The sequence below is a fragment of the Eptesicus fuscus genome, chromosome 21, assembly GCF_027574615.1.
Source record: "Eptesicus fuscus isolate TK198812 chromosome 21, DD_ASM_mEF_20220401, whole genome shotgun sequence".
Taxonomy (NCBI): Eukaryota; Metazoa; Chordata; class Mammalia; order Chiroptera; family Vespertilionidae; genus Eptesicus; species Eptesicus fuscus.
Window position 1 is genome coordinate 45,882,734 of NC_072493.1, and position 21,486 is coordinate 45,904,219.

Consider the following 21,486-nt stretch of genomic DNA (forward strand, 5'->3'; position numbering starts at 1 on the left):
ATTCCCAGCAGCAGTGTACTGGGGTTCCCTTTTTCCCACATCCTCCCCAGCACTTGTCCTTTGTTGATTTGCTGATGGCAGCCATTCTGACAGTGGTGGGATGATACCTAATTGTTGCTTTAATTTGCATCTCTCTGGTGATCAGTCACTTTGAGCATTTTTTCACATGTCTCTTGTCCATCTTATCCACACTGCAGCCCAGGCAGAGCTGACACTTCCAGTGGCATCAGAAGCAGATGCTCTTAAGTATGAGAGTCTGTTTTGTGACATTAACTTTGAATAATGGATTCAATGGAGACAGGTTAGATAGAGTTACAGACTTGAGCAACCTCCCCCAGCTACATTTAGCCTGATGGAGACACAGCCAAAAGTCTTTTTTTTTTTTCAAGGATATATTTTATTGATTTTTTTACAGAGAGGAAATGAGAGGGTTACAAAGTTAGAAACATGGATGAGAGAGAAATATTGATCAGCTGCCTCCTACACACCCCCCACCGGGGATGTGCCCGCAACCAAGATACATGCCCCTGACCGGAATCGAACCTGGGACCCTTGAGTCCACAGGCCGATGATCTATCCACTGAGCCAAACCGGTTACAGCCATGCCCAAACGTCTTGAATGAAGAAACAGTGCTCTCCATTGGGACAGAGCAGGTCCTGAAGATAGATATGCAAAACCAGCCACGCAGGTGCAGGAGAAACAAACTGGCCCCAGACATCACCTCCCCTGAAGGCGCTAGAGGACCCTGAGTACACTTGGTGTGTTGTTGGGCTGTTTGACCCTAAACCCAGTCCTGGAGTCAACTCAGAAATACAGAACCCGGGTTTGGAGCGGAGAAACTACATTACCCACAAGGCCATGCATGGAATGCCACTTGTCTGAGCCAATGGAGGCTCAGAGAAGGCATTTCCGTTTGGCCGCTTCTGTAGGGCGGGACCCGTAGTCCTCGTTGGGGGATTTGGTCTTCTGGGATTTTGTCTTTGGCGGTCAGGAGTTCCCAGGCGCACAGTCTGAGGGAGAAGGCTGAAGAGTGGTGTTCCCCGCCAAACTGGCAATGGTGCTCCCCGCTCACTCTTGGGATTGAAACTCGGAGTCACCGCCCGGACCCACGCCAGGGCCGGGACAGGCACCGCCATTCCTGCAGCGGATTCTACTCGACCGCTCCCGCCCCGCTCGGCCCACAGAGTGCAATGGCGGCGCCGTCGCTGGGGAACTTCGCTGAGGTGAGTTCCTGTCCCCCAGCCCCTCACCGCCTCCTCACACCGAACACCACAGCCCGGGTGCGGGCGCCTGTCACGTCCTGCAGCTCAGTCCGCGTGGAGGACCGTGAGGGAGGCGGAGGGGAGAGAGGAGCGTTGTGTCTTCTGAGGCACAGCCAGTGCAGGGCGGAGAGGACAGGGCTGACTGGCATCTGAGGTTCCCTGAGGGTGTGGGCTGTGAGGATTGGCGGACAGATCAGAGGCTGCAGGGAGGACGTCACAGCCTCATCGGGGCTTTCCCGGCTGTGGGGTCCCTCAGAGGCCGGGGGTGGTCCTGGACCCGGCTGGGAGACAAGCTTCTCTACATGCCATGTGCCAAGTTCATGGGTGAGTCCAGCGAGATCCAGTGGCATTGGAGCAGGAAGGGGGCAGAGCTGAGGGAGTGAACCTGGGGTCTAAACATGGGAAGGGGTTAAAGGTTACCCAGTGGTGTGCACATCTGGAGGAAGTGTGAGCTGATGGTCACCGGGACCTGGTGTGGGGACCTAAATGTGAAGCATAAACCCAGGCTTGGCTGTGTCTTGGAGGCATGATCTAGGAGACTGCAGTGGGATTGCTTGGCGGGAAGGCTGGGGCCCTGCAGGCATCGCCCAGACCTTCAATGGCATTGCTCTCTCCCCTCCCCTCCCCCAATCCTTCCCACCCAACCCAGCTGCTCTGCTGAGGGCAATCCCAGTGGGTAATGGGACTGTGATGAGAGAGCAGCCTGCACTGGCATTAGGGCCTGGTGTCCACACTAACCGGGTGCCCTGGAGGAAGTTGAGGGGGAAGGTGTGTAAGGAGTAGGAGTGGCGGTTCTCAGAGAGACAGCTCTGGTTTCAGTTGTCTCCATTCTGACAGGTTGGCGTGACCTTTGAGGACATTGCCCTGTACTTCTCCAGGGAGGAATGGAGCCTCCTTGATGAGGGTCAGAGACAGCTGTACCTGAATGTGATGCTGGAGAACTTTGAACTTGTATCCTCCCTGGGTAAGACCCTCACTGTCAGAATGACCTGGACTTGGCTTTGGGATTTCCCAGGCCCCATCCCCCAGGGTGTGCTGTGTCCTCCCATGTAGACTGTGGTTCTGCTTGATTTTTCCAGTTTCCTGGGTAGTTGCTGTCCTGGGGAGGGTGGGTCTGTTTCCGCTGCTCCCTTCTTTCCTGAAGTCCCAGTTCTCCCCGCTGTACTAAGTTCACAGGGAAGGACTTGTGGTTGGTAGTGTTGCAGGAAGCCTGAGGGATTCCACCTTGGTTAGTAAGGAAAGCATTTTCTGTATTCCTGTTGGTCATGTGTATATATTTTTGAAAAATAGTCTCTGCATCCTTATCCTGTTTGTTCACTGTATTTTTTTTTGTTAAATAGTCTTTTGAATACCTTATATATATTATATATTAATTGCTAATGACATACAGGAACACATATTGTTGCATGTGCTTAATAGTACTTTGCAGATATTACTCCCCCACACCCACTTTTCTACAAAGTCCATGTTTTTGGGAACCCAGCATTCAGCAGGTCTCCTGCCACCATGTTTCTGGCAGCTCAGATACTTGTTACTATGCTTAGCAACTAAAGATTGTTAATGAAGTTATATAGACTTTGCTTTTGAGACAGAGTCATTGCATTGTTATTATCTGCAGTATAGTATGAACATACCTTTATTATTGCTGGGGAACTGCAACTATTTGTGTGAATTTCTGTCTATATCGCAATATTCTCTTTATTGTGCTGATCAGAACCAAATCCACAATATCTCCAAGGTATTCTTTCTTTTTTTTTTTTTCTTTTGCTTATATAACATTCTTTTTTTTTTTTTTGAGGTATTATATGTGTACATATCTTACCATTGCCCTCCCCCACCCCACACACATACATGCCCTCAACCCCCGCCCCCCCGAGTTTTGCGTCCATTGGTTATGCTTATATGCATGCATACAAGTCCTTTGTTTGATTTCTTATCTCCCCCACCTCTCCCTAACTTTCCCCCTGTAATTTTACAGTCTGTTTGATGCTTTACTGTCTCTGTATCTATCTTTTTGTTCATCAGTTTATAATGTTCTTTATTATCCATAAATGAGTGAGGTCATGTGGTATTTTTCTTTCATTGACTGGCTTATTTCACTTAACATAATGTTCTCCAATTCCATCCAGGTTGCTGCAAATGATGAGAATTCCTTCTTTTTTATGGCAGCATAGTATTCCATTGTGTAGATGTACGGTATTCTTTCTTATAGTTTGCAAGTATTTTCTTCTGTTCTCTAGATTGCCCTTTTCATTTTGTTTATTGGTGTTGTGCTGTGAAGACGCTATTTTTCTGTATTTGTTGCAGCGTGGACTGTTTATTTTTTCTATTTTGTGTGGTGGTTGGTGTCACATTCAGAAAATCCTGTCCAAAACAAATCTCCAGAACTTTTTTCTAGGTTGTCCTGAGGAGTTTTAAGGTTTTTTTGTTTTTGTTTTTGTTTTAATATATTTTAGTGATTTTTTACAGAGAGGAAGGGAGAGGGATAGAGCGTTAGAAACATCGATGAGAGAGAAACATCGACCAGCCACCTCCTGCACATCCCCTACTGGGATGTACCCGCAACCAAGGTACATGCCCTTGACCGGAATCGAATCTGGAACCCCCTTTTTTTTTTATTAAAAAATATATTTAATTGATATTTTACAGAGAGGAAGGGAGAGGGATAGAGAGTCAGAAACATCGATGGGAGAGAAACATCTATCAGCTCCCTCTTGCACACTGGGGATGTGTCCGCAACCAAGGTACATGCCCTTGACCGGAATCTAACCTGGGATCCTTCAGTCTGCAGGCCGACGCTCTATCCACTGAGCCAAACCGGTCAGGGCGAACCTGGAACCCTTGAGTCCGCAGGCCAACACTCTATCCACTGAGCCAAACCGGTTTCGGAAGGAGTTTTCAGTTTTAGCGCTCACATTTAATTTTGTCCTGCAGGTTGAGGTACGTTTTATCAGTGGTGTCCAGGTTTGTTGTTTTACATGTGAATGTCAATTCTTAAGGAAACTATCTTGCCTCTCTTCTGTGACTTGCAGCTTTGTCAAAGATTACTTGAAAATATGTGCCTGGGTTTATTTTTATGTTTTCTGTTCTGTTCTGTTTATATATGTGTCTGTGTTTCTCCAGCAACACACTGTTTGGTTGCTTTCTCTTTGTAATAAGTTGAAGTCAGGAAGTGTGATGCCACCAGCTTTGTTCTCACTCAGGATTGCTTTCATTAATGGAGGTGTTTTAATTCCATTTCCAGATTTTTCTATTCATTTCTTTGTAAAATACCGTTGGAGTTATTGGGATTGTATTTAATCTGTAGTTTGCCTTGTGTAATATAGCTATCTCCACCATATTTCATTTTCAGATCCATGAACACAGGTTGTCTTTCAAGTGATTTGTGTTTTCTTCCATTCCTTTCATCACTGTCTTATAGTACTCACTGTCCAGATGTTTCACGAATTTATCCCTGCAGATTTTATTGTTTGGGTGCTATTGTAAATTTGATTACCTTCTTCATTTTTCCATCAAGGAATTTATTATTAGTGTGTAGAAATGGAACTAATGTTTGTATGTTTATTTTGCATCCTGTCATTTTTCTGTATTTAATTCTTTATTCTTCTGTTATCTTCACCCGAATAGTGAGGATATGTTTTCCATTCATTGTTCTTTTAGAGAGAGAGGGGGGAGGAAGAGAGAGATGGGGGGGGGGAGAAAGGAAGAGAGAGACAGAGAGAGAGAGAGAGAGTGAAACATCGATTGGCTGCCTCCCACATGTGCCTCTACTGAGAGGGGGGATCAGAGCTGCAACCCAGGTACCTACCCTTGACTGGGAATGGAACCCTACCCCTCCAGTGCACAAGCCAGCACTCTCATCAGTGAAGCACAGTGGCTAAGGATGTTTATTTAATCTTTAAATTATTTATTTATTTATTTATTTATTTATTTAAATACTTGTATTTTTTTATTTCTGAGAGGAAGAGGAGAGAGAGATAAAAACATCAATGATGAGAGAGAATCATTCCTCAGCTGCCTCCTGCATGACCCCCACTGGTGATTGAGCTCGCAACCAGTGCAGGTGTCCTAACAAAGAATCCCATTGTGACCTCCTAGTTCAGTGGTCAGCAGACTCATTAGTCAACAGAGCCAGATACCAACAGTGCAACGATTGAAATTTCTTTTGAGAGCCAAATTTTTAAATCTTAAACTATATAGGGAGGTACATTGTTATTAACTTAATTAGGGTACTCCTAAGCTGGACTTTGCTAAAAACTTAAGGGTACAAAGAGCCACAGGTGGCTCACAAACCATAGTTTGCCGACCACTGTCCTAGTTCATGAGTCAATGCTAAATCATTGTGACCTACCGGGCAGCATTTATTTATTGATTTTAAAGACAGAAAGGGAGACAGAGAAAGAGAGTGAAGGATTGATGTGCTGTTCTACCCATCTATGCATTCATTGGTTGTCCCCTACATGTGCCCTGATGGGGGATCAAACCCACAACCTTGGTGCATCGGGACCACATGCTCAACAACCGAGACACCTGGACAGGGCTCTGAATTTGTTTATTAATTTCAGGAGCTCATGGGGGGATTTTGACAAATTTCTCTATGGAGGGTCATGTCATCTGGTAACATCAACATCTCTTAGGATGCATTGTGGTTCCTAGTGACAGGTGTAATGTCTTACCTTCCATTTCTTTTTTTACTTATTTGAGGCTTGGTTTGTGTTTGTTTGTTTTTACATTAGTGTAGCTCAGTGATGGGCAACCTTTTGAGCTTGGTGTGTCAAACTTCGCCAAAAAACTGAGCATAACTCAGGTAGTGTGTCACTTTGAGGAAAAATCATTATTTCGCGATACTTATAGTTTAAATAACATAAATGTATAATTGTTACATATAATTGTATTTAATAAACCAAACACTAAATATTTAACTTACCTGCTTAGTGACTTCTTTGTTCATCCGTCAGTCGGTTTCTTTTGTTGGTCTTGATATTATTTAGCTTGTGTGGGGTGCCGTGAACTAAGATAAGTGAGGGGGAGGGGGAATTCTTTAACTAACCTGCCTATTAGTGACTTTTTTGTTGCTGAATTTCATTGGCTAAATTTTCAATTGAAGGTTGGTATTTTGTACACTTCAGGCCCAAGCAAGCGCTATTAACTTCATCTGTCAATCTGTTTCTTTTGTTGGTTTTGATATTATTTAACGCTGAGAATAAGGCCTTACAAAAGTATGTAGAGGGAAATATTGTGAGTAAAGCCATTGCTATATTTTTCAGGGTGCTAAAAGTGTCTGGTAGTCAGTTCCAGGCACTCCAAATTTCCTGTTCATAGTGGCACTCCTCTTGATTCTCCAAGCGGCACCTTTCCAGATTCTCAAGCTTTGACCTCAAGTCGACAAACACCCGAGCCCAGCTACTCTCTTGAAATTCTGCAAGTTGCATCTCCAAATCATCAATTTGCATCCATTGGAAACCATTTAATTCTAAACTACTGTAGACTACTACATCAGGATACTTACTTATTTTCATGGTCTGTTTTAGACTTCTAAATTGACTAAATCTATCACTAAACTGGTCAAGTAACGAGTCTAAAACATGCTGGTACTTCATATGCAAGAGTTCCATTTCATTTTGTACAGCTGCACTGGCCTTCTCAAAATACTTTGTTACTCGAGGAAAATACTTATAAGTTTTAGTTTCTACATCTCGCTTGAAAATTTTAACTTCACTTTCAAAAGCTTTTATGTATCCAAACATAACATCAATACTTTTGCCAAAACCTTGTAACTTTAAGTTCAGTTCATTAATATGAACAGAGAGATCTGTAAAAAACATCAGGGTGTTGACCCACTTATCATCATGAAGCTGAGGAAAGTTTCCCAGATCCTTATCATCAAGAAATACCTTAATTTCCTCAAAGCACTCCACAAAGCGCTCAAGAACTTTGCCTCGGCTCAGCCATCTTACATTATTGTACATCAGCAGTCCACTGTAGGTGGAATCAACCTCCAGTAAAAGAGTCGAAAATTCTCGCTTGTGAAGGGGGCGAGCAGCGATTAAATTAACTATTTTTGTAACAACTGACATTAAGTCGTTTAAGTCGGTGAATCCTGCCTTGGCACATAAAGCCTCCTGATGGATAATACAATGAAAAGGCACAATCGGATGTCCAATAGCTTCTGTAAACAATTTGACACATCCGACTTTTTCCCCCACCATATTTGGTGCCCCATCTGTCGTCTTAGGTGACCCTGCTAGCGGTTCTCAACCTGTGGGTCGTGACCCACAGGTTGAGAACCGCTGCTGTAGAGCCTAAGACCATCAGAAAGCACAGATTATTTACCTTACGATTCATTAACAGTAGCAAAATTATAGTTATGAAGTAGCAATGAAAATAATTTTATGTTTGGGGGTAAGGGCAATATGGGGAACTGTATTAAAGGGTGGCGGCATTAGAAAGGTTAAAAACTGCCATAACTGGTTTGGCTCAATGGATAGAGCATCGGCCTGCGGACTGAAGGTACCAGGTTCGATTCTGATCATGGGCATGTACCTTGGTTGCGGGCACATCCCAGTTAGAGGTGTGTAGGAGGCAGCTGATCGATATTTCTCTCCCATCGATGTTTCTAACATTCTACCCTTTCCCTTCCTCTCTGTAAAAAATCAATAAAATATATTAAAAAAATAAATAAAAAAGAAAGGTTGAGAACCACTGGTTTATGGGTTTGAACACATTGGAATTATTCTATACAGACTCACATCGCCAGCATGAAAGGTCCTAAAGGAAGCCATTTGTCGAGTAATGATGAGTAGATCCTGCCTCTCTTCTTTTTGTCCCAGCCTATGCTTCTGTCCTCCCTTGTTGAGATTTTCATCATCCAGGACCTTTTGGGCCATGTTATATATAACAGCCATTTCCTGAGAGTCTGATTTACTTGTCTTGTAAATCATTGTATGGAATCATGTCTAGTTATGAAAGATAAACATTTGTAGTGAACACATTCTGTTTTTATCAGGTCAACATGCACTTCACCTACATTTATTTTCGTTCAGGTTGCTGCTGTGGAGCAGAGAATGTGGAGGCCCCGACTGAACAGAAGGTTTCTGTAAGGGTGTCACAGGCAAGGAATCCCAAGGTAGCCTTGTCTTCCCAGAAGAGCCACCCCTGTGAGAGGTGTGAGCTGGTCTTGGGAAACATTTTCCACTTGATGGAGCTGCAGGCAACACAACACGCACAGATACTGTTGAGATGTGGGGCATGTGCAAAACGGTTTTACTTCCGTGTAAAATTTCACCAACAAGAGAAGACTTTCAATACAGGTGTGGACAGGATCTCACTTGCAAACAGGTGTGATTTCAATGTGTCCCAGAATCATTTCACATACGGGGAGCTTGGGCAGGATGTGCTTAACAGGTCAGGATATGTCCACCTAAAGGCTACTCACACCAGAGACATTCCAAATGCTATTCCGACGTGTGGGATGATGTTTCAAAGGAGAAAAAGTGATTACACCAGTAAAGAATATAAGGAAGACATTAGTTGCACCCACATGTTTATTCAGGAAAAGGGTATCCATGTTGGAAGTCAGTGTTTTGTGAGCTCTGAATGTGGAAAATATTTTACCAAATTATCTAGCTTTCATTATCAACAGCAAGGTGACACTGGAGAAAAGCCTTATAAATGTACTGAGTGTGGGAAAGCTTACACCAGTAGCACTGAACTTAGTCATCATGAAAGAGTGCACACTGGAGAAAGGTCTTATCACTGCAGTAAGTGTGGGAAATCTTTTACCACTAGCAGTGATTTTCATCGTCATCAGAGAATTCACACTGGAGAAAAGCCATATAAATGCAGTGAATGTGGGAAATCTTTTACCACTAGCAGTGATCTTCATCGTCATCAAAGAATTCACACTGGGGAAAAGCCTTATCAATGCAGTGAGTGTGGAAAATCTTTTACCCATAAGAGCATCCTAACTCAACATCAGAGAGTTCATACGGGCGAAAAGCCTTATAAATGCAGTGAATGTGGAAAATCTTTTGCTGGGAGGAATGCTCTCCAATATCATCAGAGAGTTCACACTGGAGAAAAGCCTTATAAATGCAGTGAATGTGGAAAATCTTTTACAGGGAGCAATGCTTTCCAATATCATCAGAGAGTTCACACTGGAGAAAAGCCTTATCAATGCAGTGAGTGTGGGAAATCTTTTACCACCAGCAGTGATCTTCATCGTCATCAGAGAATTCACACTGGAGAAAAGCCATATAAATGCAGTGAATGCGGGAAATCTTTTGATACTACTAATGGTCTCCAATATCATTGGAGAGTTCACACTGGAGAAAAGCCTTATCAATGCAGTGAATGTGGAAAATTTTTTAGAGCTAAAACCATCCTCCATCAACATCAGAGAGTTCATATGGGAGAAAAGCCTTATAAATGCAGTGAATGTGGGAAGTCTTTTTTCCCGAGCTCTGCCCTTCGTTATCATCAGAGAGTTCATACAGGAGAAAAGCCTTATAATTGCAGTGAATGTGGGAAATCTTTTAAAAGTAACAATGGTTTCCGAAATCATTGGAGACTTCACAGGAGAAAAGCCTTATCAATGCAGTGAATGTGGAAAATCCTTTATGTCTAAGAGTATCCTTCATGAACATCAGAGAGTTCATACTGGAGAAAAGCCTTTTAAATGCAGTGAATGTGGGAAATCTTTTACTCAGAGAAGTGGCCTTCATTTTCATCAGAGTTCATACGTGAGAAAAGCCTTATAAATGTAGTGGATGTGGAAAATCTTTTAAAAGTAGCAATGCTTTTCAATATCATAAGGGAGTTCACACTTGAGAAAGACATTATGTTATTTCATAAATCTTGACATGTGCATGGAACTGAAACCATCATTACAGATTCATAATGGTGTAGTGCTGACCATATCTGTCTCTGTGTAATTTGTTCATGACCTCTTTTAATCTGTCCCTGTCCTTCACAGCTTTCCCAGTTTCCATGGATTTACATTCCATTTTATTTTATTTTATTTTTTAAATATATTTTATTGATTTTTTACAGAGAGGAAGAGAGAGGGACAGAGAGTTAGAAACATCGATGAGAGAGACATCAATCAGCTGCCTCCTGCACATCCCCCACTGGGGATGTGCCCGCAACCAAGGTACATGCCCTTGACCGGAATCGAACCTGGGACCCTTCAGTCCACAGGCCAACGCTCTCTCCACTGAGCCAAACTGGTTTCGGCTACATTCCATTTTCATAGAAACCTTTCTTTTCTTTTTTCTTTTTGAATGCTTAGGATTTTTTTTTTTTTTTTTTTTTAGTTTCTTTATTGATTATGGTATCACATAATTGTCCTCATCCGCCCATTCCCATCCCAAAACCCTCCGCACGTGTATCCCCACCCCCCTGTTGTCCGTGACCACTGATTAGGCTTATATTCATGCATACAAGTCCTGTGGTTGATCTCTCCCCCTATCCCCACCCTCCCCTACCTTCCCTCTGAGGTTTGACACCCTGATCGATGCTTCCCTGTCACCGGGTCTGTTTTTGTTCTTCAGTTTATGTTTTTCATTATTTCCCCTAGATGCGTGAGATCATGTGATACAAGAAATACACTTACGAGAACCTTAAATGAGACAAGCCATAATGGTTGTGCTGAGAGGCACAGGAATCAGTCTGTAGTGAGTTTCTTTCTGGGCCAACAGTTCCTTTGAGTCCCAATTTCAATGTCAAACAGTTCCTTACGTGTACATGTCAGCAATGATATTTCAGTTCTGGATGGTGGACAAATGGTGGTAATGCAAGTCCGACCATCTCTGGTTTGGTCCTGGGCAACCTTCAACAACGCACAGCTGCTGTCTGCTAGTATGGCAAGGCGTCGTCAGCGTCTTCCATCTCTGGACTGTTTCTCTTCTGTCTTCATGGCTGGAGCAGTCCTGTCAATTCCTCTCTGTTGCAGGAATCCAGGTGGACTTGGAGTTGTTTTCTGAAAATATACAAACATAATCTCGACCAAAAGTAAATAAAGGAATATTTTCTATAAATTTGACTTGGGATCCTTTTTCATTTTTTGCCCAAATGATTTTCCTTTGGCTTGTTTTTACACCATGTGTGTTTTTCATGGGTGTCTTGGTGTTAGCATTACAAATGAAAGTTAGTTTTCTAAAGTAAAAATTTTCTAGATGTAATTTACTTACAGGATATTTTTCCTTGCATGATATTCTTCTGTTGTCTCAAGCCCCAATTAATTGATTATCTGTCTAGACTTAGTGGGACAAACTCAGGTGACCAGGAGTCAGCAATAACGGCCTATCCCCTGGTACTTCAGTATCTTGACAGCTGAGCCGAACCAGAACACGTGATACACAAGACAGACTTAGAATGCAATCACACAGGGTTTATTTACCTATGCCTAGTGGGTTCTAGGCTCCAGCAAAGGCCACCCGGCGATGCACACTGAAGGACAGATGACAAAAACAGAGACAGGCAGGCGGCCGCAGTTGGTTCAGGCTCACACAGCAGAGCAATTAGGGGCTTGTCTCTCGGAGCGATGTGGAGTCCTCTTACCGGCAGGAGACCTCAACTTAAGATGGTCTCTGGGTTATATAGATGGTGGTAAACAACTTGTGTCCTTATCAGTGTGGGCCAGACGGTGTGCCTTGTGCTAGGAGTATGGTGTTTACACTTTCAAGGCTCAGAGCTTTTACATCAAGATAATGGGGTGTTCATTAATTTTGGAAGTTACAGAGTATTGGGGGTTTCCATACAGCAAACATTTCACACAGTAAGTATTTCATACATTAGAGGGGTTACATTATTATAACAACTGTCCTCCCCTTTTTTTATATAAATATTAGGAGGCTTTTGGAAATTTTATAATGTAGTCTTGATAGCTTTTAAATTTTAATTTTTGCACTAAAATATGACTGCTTTAGGTTCATTACATGTTATGCAATTTTACCAGGAGATGAACTGCCAATAAATTTTTTTTAACACTTTAGGAACAGCTTTTTGTACAGTACAATTTTTTCTATAATATTTGCGTATTTCAATTAGCCAATTTAAATTACTCTGAAGACTTGTCTACTATTCTACTGTCAAACTCAACACAAACAACAATCTTATTTTACCCTGTGTATATTAGTGGAAAGGATTATTTGCCTTCTTGAGTAGGCCCTGAGCATTCCTGTTACTAGGCTGGATTTGGATATCAAAACCCCATGCCCCACACCATGGGTACAAGACAACTCAAACAAGTGTTGTTGCAGTGAGAGGGCAGCTGCTGTCGGCCAAGTCTCTTTCTGTTACCTGGGTCCGGATTTGAGCTGTGCATGGGAAGTGAGAGATACACACATCGATGAGAGAATCATGCATGAGCTGTGTCCTGCACTCCCTCTACAGGGGATGCAGCCCAGAATACAGGCATGTGCCCTTGGCACAAATCAAACCCAGAATCATTCCGTCCCCAGGCAGATGCTCTATCCATTGGGCCAAACCAGTTAGGGGCCAGTGTAAGAACTTTGCAGAGAGTATCAGACCATCCCTGTGATCATTCTGCCAGTTTCAGTGTCCTGGAGGTTAGTTTCATTTATAAGTTACTGCTAGCCCAAGCCGGTATTAGATTTTTTTCAACTCCTCTGCTACATTACTTCGTTTTAATGCTTTAGGACATGTTCCAATTGGGTGTATACTTCACTGTGATTTTTTTTCTCTGAATTTTAAAAAGTAGATTTTTATTGATTTCAGAGAGGAAGGGAGAGAGTGATAGAAACATCAATGATGAGACAGAATCATTGTTCATCCGCCTCCTGCATATGCCCCACTGGGGATCAAACCTACACCTCAGGCTTCTCTACCCAAAACAGAAATCAAACCCTGATCTCTTCTTCCATAGGTTGATGCTCGTACAGTTAGCCATACCAGGCCGACTTGGTCCTAAATTTTTTTTTATTATTAATAAATCTTTATTGTTCAGATTATTACAATTATTTTTCCTTTTTTCTCCCCATATCTCCCCACTACCCGGTTCTCACCCCCCCCCCCCCTTACCCCCCCCCCCCCGTTGTCCTTATCCATAGGTGTATGATTTTTGTCATCTCTTCCCGTACCCCCCACACAGACACCCCTTTCCCCCTGAGAATTATCAATCCACTCCCATTCTATGCCTCTGATTCTATTATGTTCACCAGTTTATTCTGTTCCTCAGATTGTTAATTCACTTGATTTTTAGGATCACTTGTTGATAGGTACGTATTTGTTGTTCATAATTTTTATCTTTACTTTTTTCTTCTTTTTCCTCTTTTTAAGGAATACCTTTCAGCATTTCATATAATACTGGTTTGGTGGTGATGAACTCCTTTAGCTTTTTCTTATCTGTGAAGCTCTTTAGCTGACCTTCAATTCTGAATGATAACTTTGCTGGGTAGAGTAGTCTTGGTTGTAGGTTCTTGCTATTCATCACTTTGAATATTTCTTGCCATTCCTGTCTGGCCTGCATAGTTTCTGTTGAGAAATCAGCTGACAGTCATATGGATGCTCCCTTGTAGGTAACTAACTGTTTTTCTCTTGCTGCTTGTAAGGTTCTCTCTTTGTCTTTTGCCCTTGGCATTTTAATTATGATGTGTCTTGGTGTGGTCCTCTTTGGATTCCTCTTGTTTGGGGTTCTGTGCGCTTCCTGAACTTGTAAGTCTATTTCTTTCACCAGGTGGGGGAAATTTTCTGTCATTATTTCTTCAAATAGGTTTTCAGTATCTTGCTCGCTCTCTTCTTCTGGCACCCCAAAAATTCGGATATTGGTACACTTAAAGCCATCCCAGAGGCTCCTTATGCTATCCTCACACTTTTGGATTCTTCTTTCTTTCCGCCTCTCTGGTTGGGTGTTTTTTTTCTTCCTTATATTCCAGATCTTTGGTTTGACTCTTCGGATACGGTGGTCTACAGTTGAGTGTCTGTATATTCTTTATTTCAGACAGTGTATGCATAATTTCTGACTGGTCCTTTTCCCTTTTTTTTTTTTTTTTTTTAGTTTTGGGAAGTTGCTTTTATTTTAAATGGCATGTTGCCTACTCTCCCATTTTATTTATTTATTTATTTATTTATTTATTTATTTTTAATTTCTTTATTGATTAAGGTATCACATATTTGTCCTCGTCCCCCCATTCTGAATGATAACTTTGCTGGGTAGAGTAGTCTTGGTTGTAGACCACCCCCCCTTTTCCCTTTTTTTGGTATTCTCACTAAGGGCCTTGAAGGTCTCTTCAAGTTTCTCAGCGGTTTTTAGAAGATTCTTGAGTAACCTTATAAATGTGGTTCTGAACACTGTGTCGTCCATTAGTTTGCTTTCCTCCATCTCTCCTACTCATGACATACTTCGGTGTCTCCGCATTTTGGCTGCCTCCCTGTGTTGATGGAGTGGCTTTGTGTGACCTATAGGGGCCGGTAGCTCAGCTTCCCCAATCACTCTAGGTGGTCGCTCTTGGTACACCCCTTTGTGGGCTGAGTGGAAAGTCTTGGTGTATTTAAAAGCCTTGATTGCTGTTGGTACGCTGGGAGGAATTGACCTCCAGGCCAATTGGCTGTGAGGACCTGCTGTGTCTATAACGGAAGAATTGCTGTGCTGGAGACACAGTAGGGCTTTGGTGCTCACTGAGTCTGCCTCTTGAATGTGTCCCTTATGAGAGTGGTTGAAATCTGGTGTCATCCACACTGACCACTAGATACCCTAGTGTCTGGATCTCCAATGGGGTGCAGGTCTGAGGCCTCCCAGCAGGAGCTACAGCAAGAGCTACACTTTTCTCCTCTTTGCTTGGGCGGTTTTGGAGCAGTCTGACTGGAGCTGCAGTTAATTTGGTTGAGCTGCCACAGAACAGGCCATTTATATGTAAAAGCCGCTGTGTGGAGCCTGGGCGGGTTTGTAGAATGTGCAGGGCGGGGTCTCAGGGCAGGGTGGGGTCTCAGGGCATCACTAGGCTGGAGCGTGGCCAACGGTCATGGCTGCCTTCAGCGGTCTCTGCCTTTCCGCGTTTCCAAGTCCCCTTGTCCCGCGCTGCAGCACAGCAAACCCTGATTGCTGGGTGCACCTCTGCAGAAAAGTTACTCTCACTCTCCGACCGATGGCCGAGAGTCCAGCTTCTCCCCGTAGGCGTCTGGGTCCCCCGCGTGTCCCCAGAAACTGGAGTTCAGAGTGATCGGGAGTTTGTCTCCCTTCGGTTTGAAGAAAAGCCGCGCACCCAGTCGCCCGCCGTCAGCCCGCTTTGCCCACCTCCGTACCTCAGCTCTCCAGCGTTTGCGCTCCCTTCTCTTCTTAGTTGTAAATCTACCACTCAGCCAGCTTTCCCGTGGTTCTGGGTGGTACACGTTTGGTGTTTTAGTTGTATTTTTGAAATTGTTGTATGAGGCGGCAGTTTAGTTATTTAACTTTGCCGCCATCTTGGTTCCTCTCCCCAACCCCTCTCTATTTTATTGATTTTTTACAAGAAAGGAACACCCTTAGGGTTTGGCCTATGATGCTGATTGTGAAAGATTTCACACCTACAGGAAGCCATGCAGAGAGGAAGCTTATTTCACTTTCCAAGAGAGGAAAGGGCCAAGTACTGCTAGTCACTACAGGGCAGGGAAGAAAGTGTGGCTTCTGCTTTTCAGCAGTGGCTGTTGCTCAGGGACCAGGAATGGAGGGGCCTTGGGCTGGGCTGAAGTTGTGTAGCTATGAGGGACTGTCTTTAAAAGTTACAGTTTATTTGCTTTCCAGGAGACAGTATTCCAGATGTGCTAGGGAGGTGTCTTACCAGTATTTTTCCCAAATCTATGAAATATGACTAGAGCAAAGGCTATGAAGAGGTCAAAAGAGGCTTGTTGGAAGGAGCGGAGGAAAGGAAACTTTCTACTAACTAGAGACCCCTTGGTCCGAAATATCCTGGCGGTGTGACCACAGCAGGAAGGAGGGCTATGGAAGGCTGGAGCACTGAGAGGAGCTTATCTTGTTCTGCGGTTTGAACAGAGGAGCTTTTTGAATCGGAGGAGCCAACAATCTTGAGGTTTAATTAGCAGGCGCATCTCATAAATTGGGGAAGGCCACAGCAAAGAAAAATACGTATTTCTTGTCCTTACAAGTACCTCAACTTCATTAAGGACCTAAGGCTTTATTAACCTGAAGAGTGAATACTTCCAGGAGACCCAATAAAGGGACACCAGCAATACTGGGGCCATTGTGTTTAGGAAGACCGGAGTTAATAGACCACTCATTGAATTTCCTACTCAACCCACAGGCTCTAACTCCCCAGTATGGACAAAAATGGTCCCACACAGTAAACCAAGCAATCTCAGGGAGCCTGGCATGGCATAGCCAATCTTGCAAACTCAGAGGCTAAAAGTAACCATATAGGATGCTTTGAAGTTAAAACTTTCCACGTAAAAGCTAGTCACCAGGGTATTTATGTACTAGCCTGTTGTTTTGTTTGTTTGCTTGTTTATGCAAAGGACAAATTTTGCCTTATTGAGCCTGTCTGTTGTCTTTTTGCATCTGTGAAAACAGATCTTTGGATTTTCAGGAACAGAACATTTCTGTTTCACAGACTCCTAAGAGCACAATCTCCCAACACAGAAGATCACAGAGCCCCAATTATTATTGCTCTCGGGTTAAATATTAACTGTTACCTAATCGATAAACTTATAAAAATAACTTTGTGTCTTTTTTTTTTTTTTTACTGTTTATCCAACCCCAGAGATTTCCTTCCTTAGTTCTCCCCACTAATTTATCACCTGTGAATATCATGTAACCCCTTGAGGTCTTCTCCTTTGAGTCTAATGTATAAAAAAGAAGCAAAACTGCAATTCTCCCAAGCATTACTCAATTATTCAATTACTGCTGTTATTTTCCTTCCTGGCAGATGTCACGGACTTGGGTCAATAAAATTAGAAAAATTCTCCATGGTTTTGGACATTTCTTACAACATCACCAAAAGCTATTGTCTCATGTGAAGCAGGAGAACCTTACATGGAGGGGAATCAGCATTTCCAGGGACTCAACTGACCGAAGACAGATTTATAAACACAAACTTAGAGCAGACCCAGAACCCAGCAAGCTAGAGCTTTCCCATTGCTTTCAGAGAACAGAAGAAAATGTTCAATGCTCAGGTGAATGTGTTTTCATTGTGTGCGTGCATGTTTTTAACCGTTACCTGAATGTTTCTTTTTACCCTCCCCCATTTTCTCTGAGATTCTGCAGTAATTTCCATGCTTCCATGTCTCTGAATTCACTCCATAAGTTTTTTTGTTAATTAGATTCCAAATGTGAGTGTGATCAAGTGATACTGTCTTTCTCTGACTGACTTATTTCACTTAGCATGATGCTCTCCAGGTCCATCCATGCTGTGTGACAGGGTAGGAGATTCTTCCTTTTTACTACTGCCTAGTACTCCATGGTGTAAATGTACCACATTTTTTTATCCACTCATCTGCTGATGGGCACCTGAGCAGTTTCCAGACCTTTGCTATTGTAAATTGTGCTGCTATGAACAGAGGGGTGCATACTTTCCATCTGATTGTTTCAGGTTTCTAAGGTATATTCCTAGAAGTAGAATCACTGGATCAAATGGCAGTTCCATACTAAATTTTTTGCAAAAACTCCAAACTGATTTCCATAATGGCTGTACCAGTCTGCATTCCCACCAGCAGTGTACTAGGGTTCCCTTTTTCCCACATCCTCCCCAGCACTTGTCCTTTGTTGATTTGCTGATGGCAGCCATTCTGACAGTGGTGGGGTGATACCTAATTGTTGCTTTAATTTGCATCTCTCTGGTGATCAGTGACTTTGAGCATTTTTCACATGTCTCTTGGCCATCTTATCCACACTGCAGCCCAGGCAGAGCTGACACTTCCGGTGACATCAGAATCAGATGCTCTTAAGTATGAGAGTCTGTTTTGTGACATTAACTTTGTATAATGGATTCAATGGAGACAGGTTAGATCGAGTTAGAGACTTGAGCAACCTCTGCAAGCTACAGTTGGCCTGAGGGAAACACAGCCAAAAGTCTTGAATGAAGAAACAATGCCTGCCATTCAGAAAGAGCAGGTCCTGAAGAAAGATATGCAAAACCAGCCATGCCATTGCAGGAGAAACAAACATGATAGATCCTCCCTTCCCCCAACTGCTGGACGGAGAATTTTGTAAACTCCACCTGCAGCCTGGACATTCTTAAAACCTAACCAGGCACCTTATATGGACTGTAATTGATCCACCAATCAGCACATGCCACACATCCTAAGCCACCGATTCCTAAGTCCCTAGGTGTCTAATAATGTCCTTTATATGAAACCACCAATCAGCGTGTGCCCAGTGCCCTAGGCCCCATCCCTTCCCTTTCCTCCCCTCAAAAGGCGTGTTCACCCCTGCACACGAGCTCTTTCTCCCTTTGGAAGGTAGCCCGGCAGGGGTCTTCTCCATAAAGCCTGTGTCCTGGTTCTTCGTCCCTCTGTCTCATCTTTCAAAACATGCCCCAGACATCACCTCCAATGAAGTCACTAGAGGACCCTGAGTACACTTGCTGTGTTCTTGGGCTGTTTGACTCTGAATCCAGTCCTGGAGTCAACTGAGAAACACCTGACCCTGGCCTTGGAACGGAGAAACTACATTACCCACAAGGCAACGCAGATAATGCCACCAGGCTGAGCCAATGGGGGCTCAGAGAAGGCATTTCCGTTTGGCCGCTTTTGTAGGACGGGACCAGTAGTCCCCGTGGCGGGATTTTGTCTTCTCAGGTTATTGTCTCAGGCGGTCAGGAGTTTTAGTCGCATGGTCTCCTAAGAGTGGTGTTTCCCGCCAAATAGCCAATGGCTGGAGCCTCCAGTGGTGCTCACACCTCACACGTGGGAATGAAACTTCGAGTCACTAACGGGGCCGGGACAGGCACCGCCATTCCTGCAGCGGCTTCTACTCCCGCCGCTCCCGCCCCGCTCGGCCCACAGAGAGCAATGGCGGCGCCCGCGCTGAGGAAACTTGCTGAGGTGAGTTCCACTCCCCCAGGCCTCACCTCCTCCTTCACAGACACCACAGCCTGAGGGGCATCGGTCACGTCCTGCAGCTCAGTCCGCGTGGAGGACCGTGAGGAAGGCGGAGGGGAGGGAGGAGCGTTGTGGCTTCTGAGGCACAGCCAGTGCAGGGCGGAGAGGACAGGGCTGACTGGCATCTGAGGTTCCCTGAGGGTGTGGGCTGTGAGGATTGGCGGACAGATCAGAGGCTGCAGGGAGGACGGCACAGCCTCATTGGGGCTTTCCCGGCTGTGGGGTCCCTCAGAGGCCGGGGGTGGTTCTGGACCCGGCTGGGAGACAAGCCTCTCTACATGCCATGTGCCAAGTTCATGGGTGAGTCCAGCGAGATCCAGTGGCATTGGAGCAGGAAGGGGGCAGAGCTGAGGGAGTGAACCTGGGACTGAAGATGGGAAGAGGTTAAAGGTTACCCAGTGGTGTGCACATCTGGAGGAAATGTGAGCTGATGGTCCCCGGGACCTGGTGTGGGGACTTAAAGGCGAAGCATAAACTCACCCATTGAGGCATGATCTAGACAGTGCTCGGCAAACTTATTAGTCAAGAGAGCCAAATATCAACAGTACAATGCTTGAAATTTCTTTTGAGAGCCAAGTTTTTTAAACTTAAACTATATAGGTAGGTACATTGTCATTAACTTAATTAGGGTACTCCTAAGCTGGCCTTTGCTAAAAATTTATGTGGCCAAAGAGCGGAATGTGGCTCGAGAGCCGCACTTTGCTTGGAGGGAAGGCAGGGGCCTTGCAGGCATCCACAGAGCTTAAATGGCATTGCTCTTCCCTCACCTCCCCCAATCCTTCCCACCCAACCCAGCTGCTCTGCTGAGGGCAATCCCAGTGAGTAATGGGACTGTGATGAGAGAGCAGCCAGCACTGGCATTAGGGCCTGGTGTCCACACTAACCGGGTGCCCTGGAGGAGGTTGAGGGGGGGCAGGTGTGTAAGGAGTAGGAGTGGGGGTTCTCAGAGAGACAGCTCTGGTTTCAATTGTCTCTCTTCTGACAGGTTGGCGTGACCTTTGAGGACATTGCCCTGTACTTCTCCAGGGAGGAATGGAGCCTCCTTGATGAGGGTCAGAGACAGCTGTACCTGAATGTGATGCTGGAGAACTTTGAACTTGTATCCTTGCTGGGTAAGACCCTCACTGTCATCAGTGACCTGGACTTGGCTTTGCCATTTATTTACCAGGCCCCTTTTCCCAGCATGTGCTCTGTCCTCCCATATTGACTGTGGTTCTGCTTGACTTTCCAGTGTCCTGGGTGATTGCTCTCCTGGGGACCATTGGTCTGTTTCCGCTGCTCCCTTCTATTCCTGAAGTCCCAGTTCTCCCCTCTGTACTACGTTCACAGGGAAGGACTTGTGGTTGGTAGTGTTGCAGGAAGCCTGAGGGATTCCACCTTGATCAGTGAGGAAAGCATTTTCTATATTCCTGTTGGTCATGTGTAAATATTTTTGAAAAATTGTGTCTACATCCTTATCCTCTTTGTTAACTGTATTTTTTGGTTGAATAATCTTTTGAATACCTTGCATATTTTATATATTAATTGCTTTTGACATACAGGAGCACATATTTTTGCTTGTGCTTAATAGTGCTTTGCAGATATTACTCCTCCACACCCGCATTTCTACAGAGAGGAAGGGAGAGGGAGAGAGAGTTAGAAACATCAATGAGAGAGAAACATTGATCAGCTGCCACCTGCACACTCCCTACGGGGATGTACCACAAGCAAGGTACATTCTCTTGGTCAGAATTGAACCTGGGCCCCTCCACTCCACAGGCCAATGCTCTATCCTCTGAGCCAAACGGACTAGGGCGAAGACGCTATTTTTCTTTATTTGTTGCAGTGGGCACTGTTTATTTTTCTATTTTGTGTGGTGGTTGGGGTCACATTCAGAAACTCCTGTCCAAAACAAATCTCCAAAACTTCTTCTCAGGGTTGTCCTGAGGAGTTTTAAATTTTAGCGCTCACATTTAATTCTGCCCTGCAGGTTGAGTTACATTTTATCAGTGGTGTCCAGGTTTGTTGTTTTACATGTGAATGTCAAATCGTGAAGAAACTATCTTTCCTCTCTTCTGTGACTTGCAGCTTTGTCAAAGATTACTTAAAAGTATGTGCCTGGGTTAAAAGTTTGTGCCTGGGTTTATTCCTATGTTTTCTGTTCTGTTCTATTTATATATGTATCTGTGTTTC

General features: G+C 44.1%; 2 protein-coding genes across 2 annotated transcripts; both read left to right on the plus strand.

Moving 5' to 3' along the window:
- The first annotated feature begins 980 nt into the window (after window positions 1-980).
- On the plus strand, window positions 981-11,305 carry LOC129147647 (zinc finger protein 547-like). Its single transcript, XM_054710576.1, has 4 exons — window positions 981-1,224; window positions 2,101-2,227; window positions 8,307-8,389; window positions 10,841-11,305. The coding sequence occupies exons 1-4, from the start codon at window positions 1,192-1,194 to the stop codon at window positions 10,856-10,858; spliced, it is 261 nt and encodes an 86-aa protein (XP_054566551.1). The 5' UTR covers window positions 981-1,191; the 3' UTR covers window positions 10,859-11,305.
- Window positions 8,804-10,254, plus strand: LOC114229926 (zinc finger protein 229-like). Its single transcript, XM_054711044.1, is given in 2 exon segments — window positions 8,804-9,837; window positions 9,839-10,254. Coding segments are annotated over 2 exon segments (1,218 nt in total). The 3' UTR covers window positions 10,023-10,254.
- Window positions 11,306-21,486: the final 10,181 nt, after the last annotated feature.

What these genes read in the sequence shown, in the direction of transcription:
- LOC129147647 (XM_054710576.1), top strand. Translation starts at nt 1,192, where the DNA reads ATGGCGGCGCCGTCGCTGGGGAACTTCGCTGAG. An exon ending in CGCTGGGGAACTTCGCTGAG is followed by an intron (nt 1,225 to 2,100) that starts GTGAGTTCCTGT and finishes CCATTCTGACAG; the next exon opens with GTTGGCGTGACCTTTGAGGA. An exon ending in TGAACTTGTATCCTCCCTGG is followed by an intron (nt 2,228 to 8,306) that starts GTAAGACCCTCA and finishes ATTTTCGTTCAG; the next exon opens with GTTGCTGCTGTGGAGCAGAG.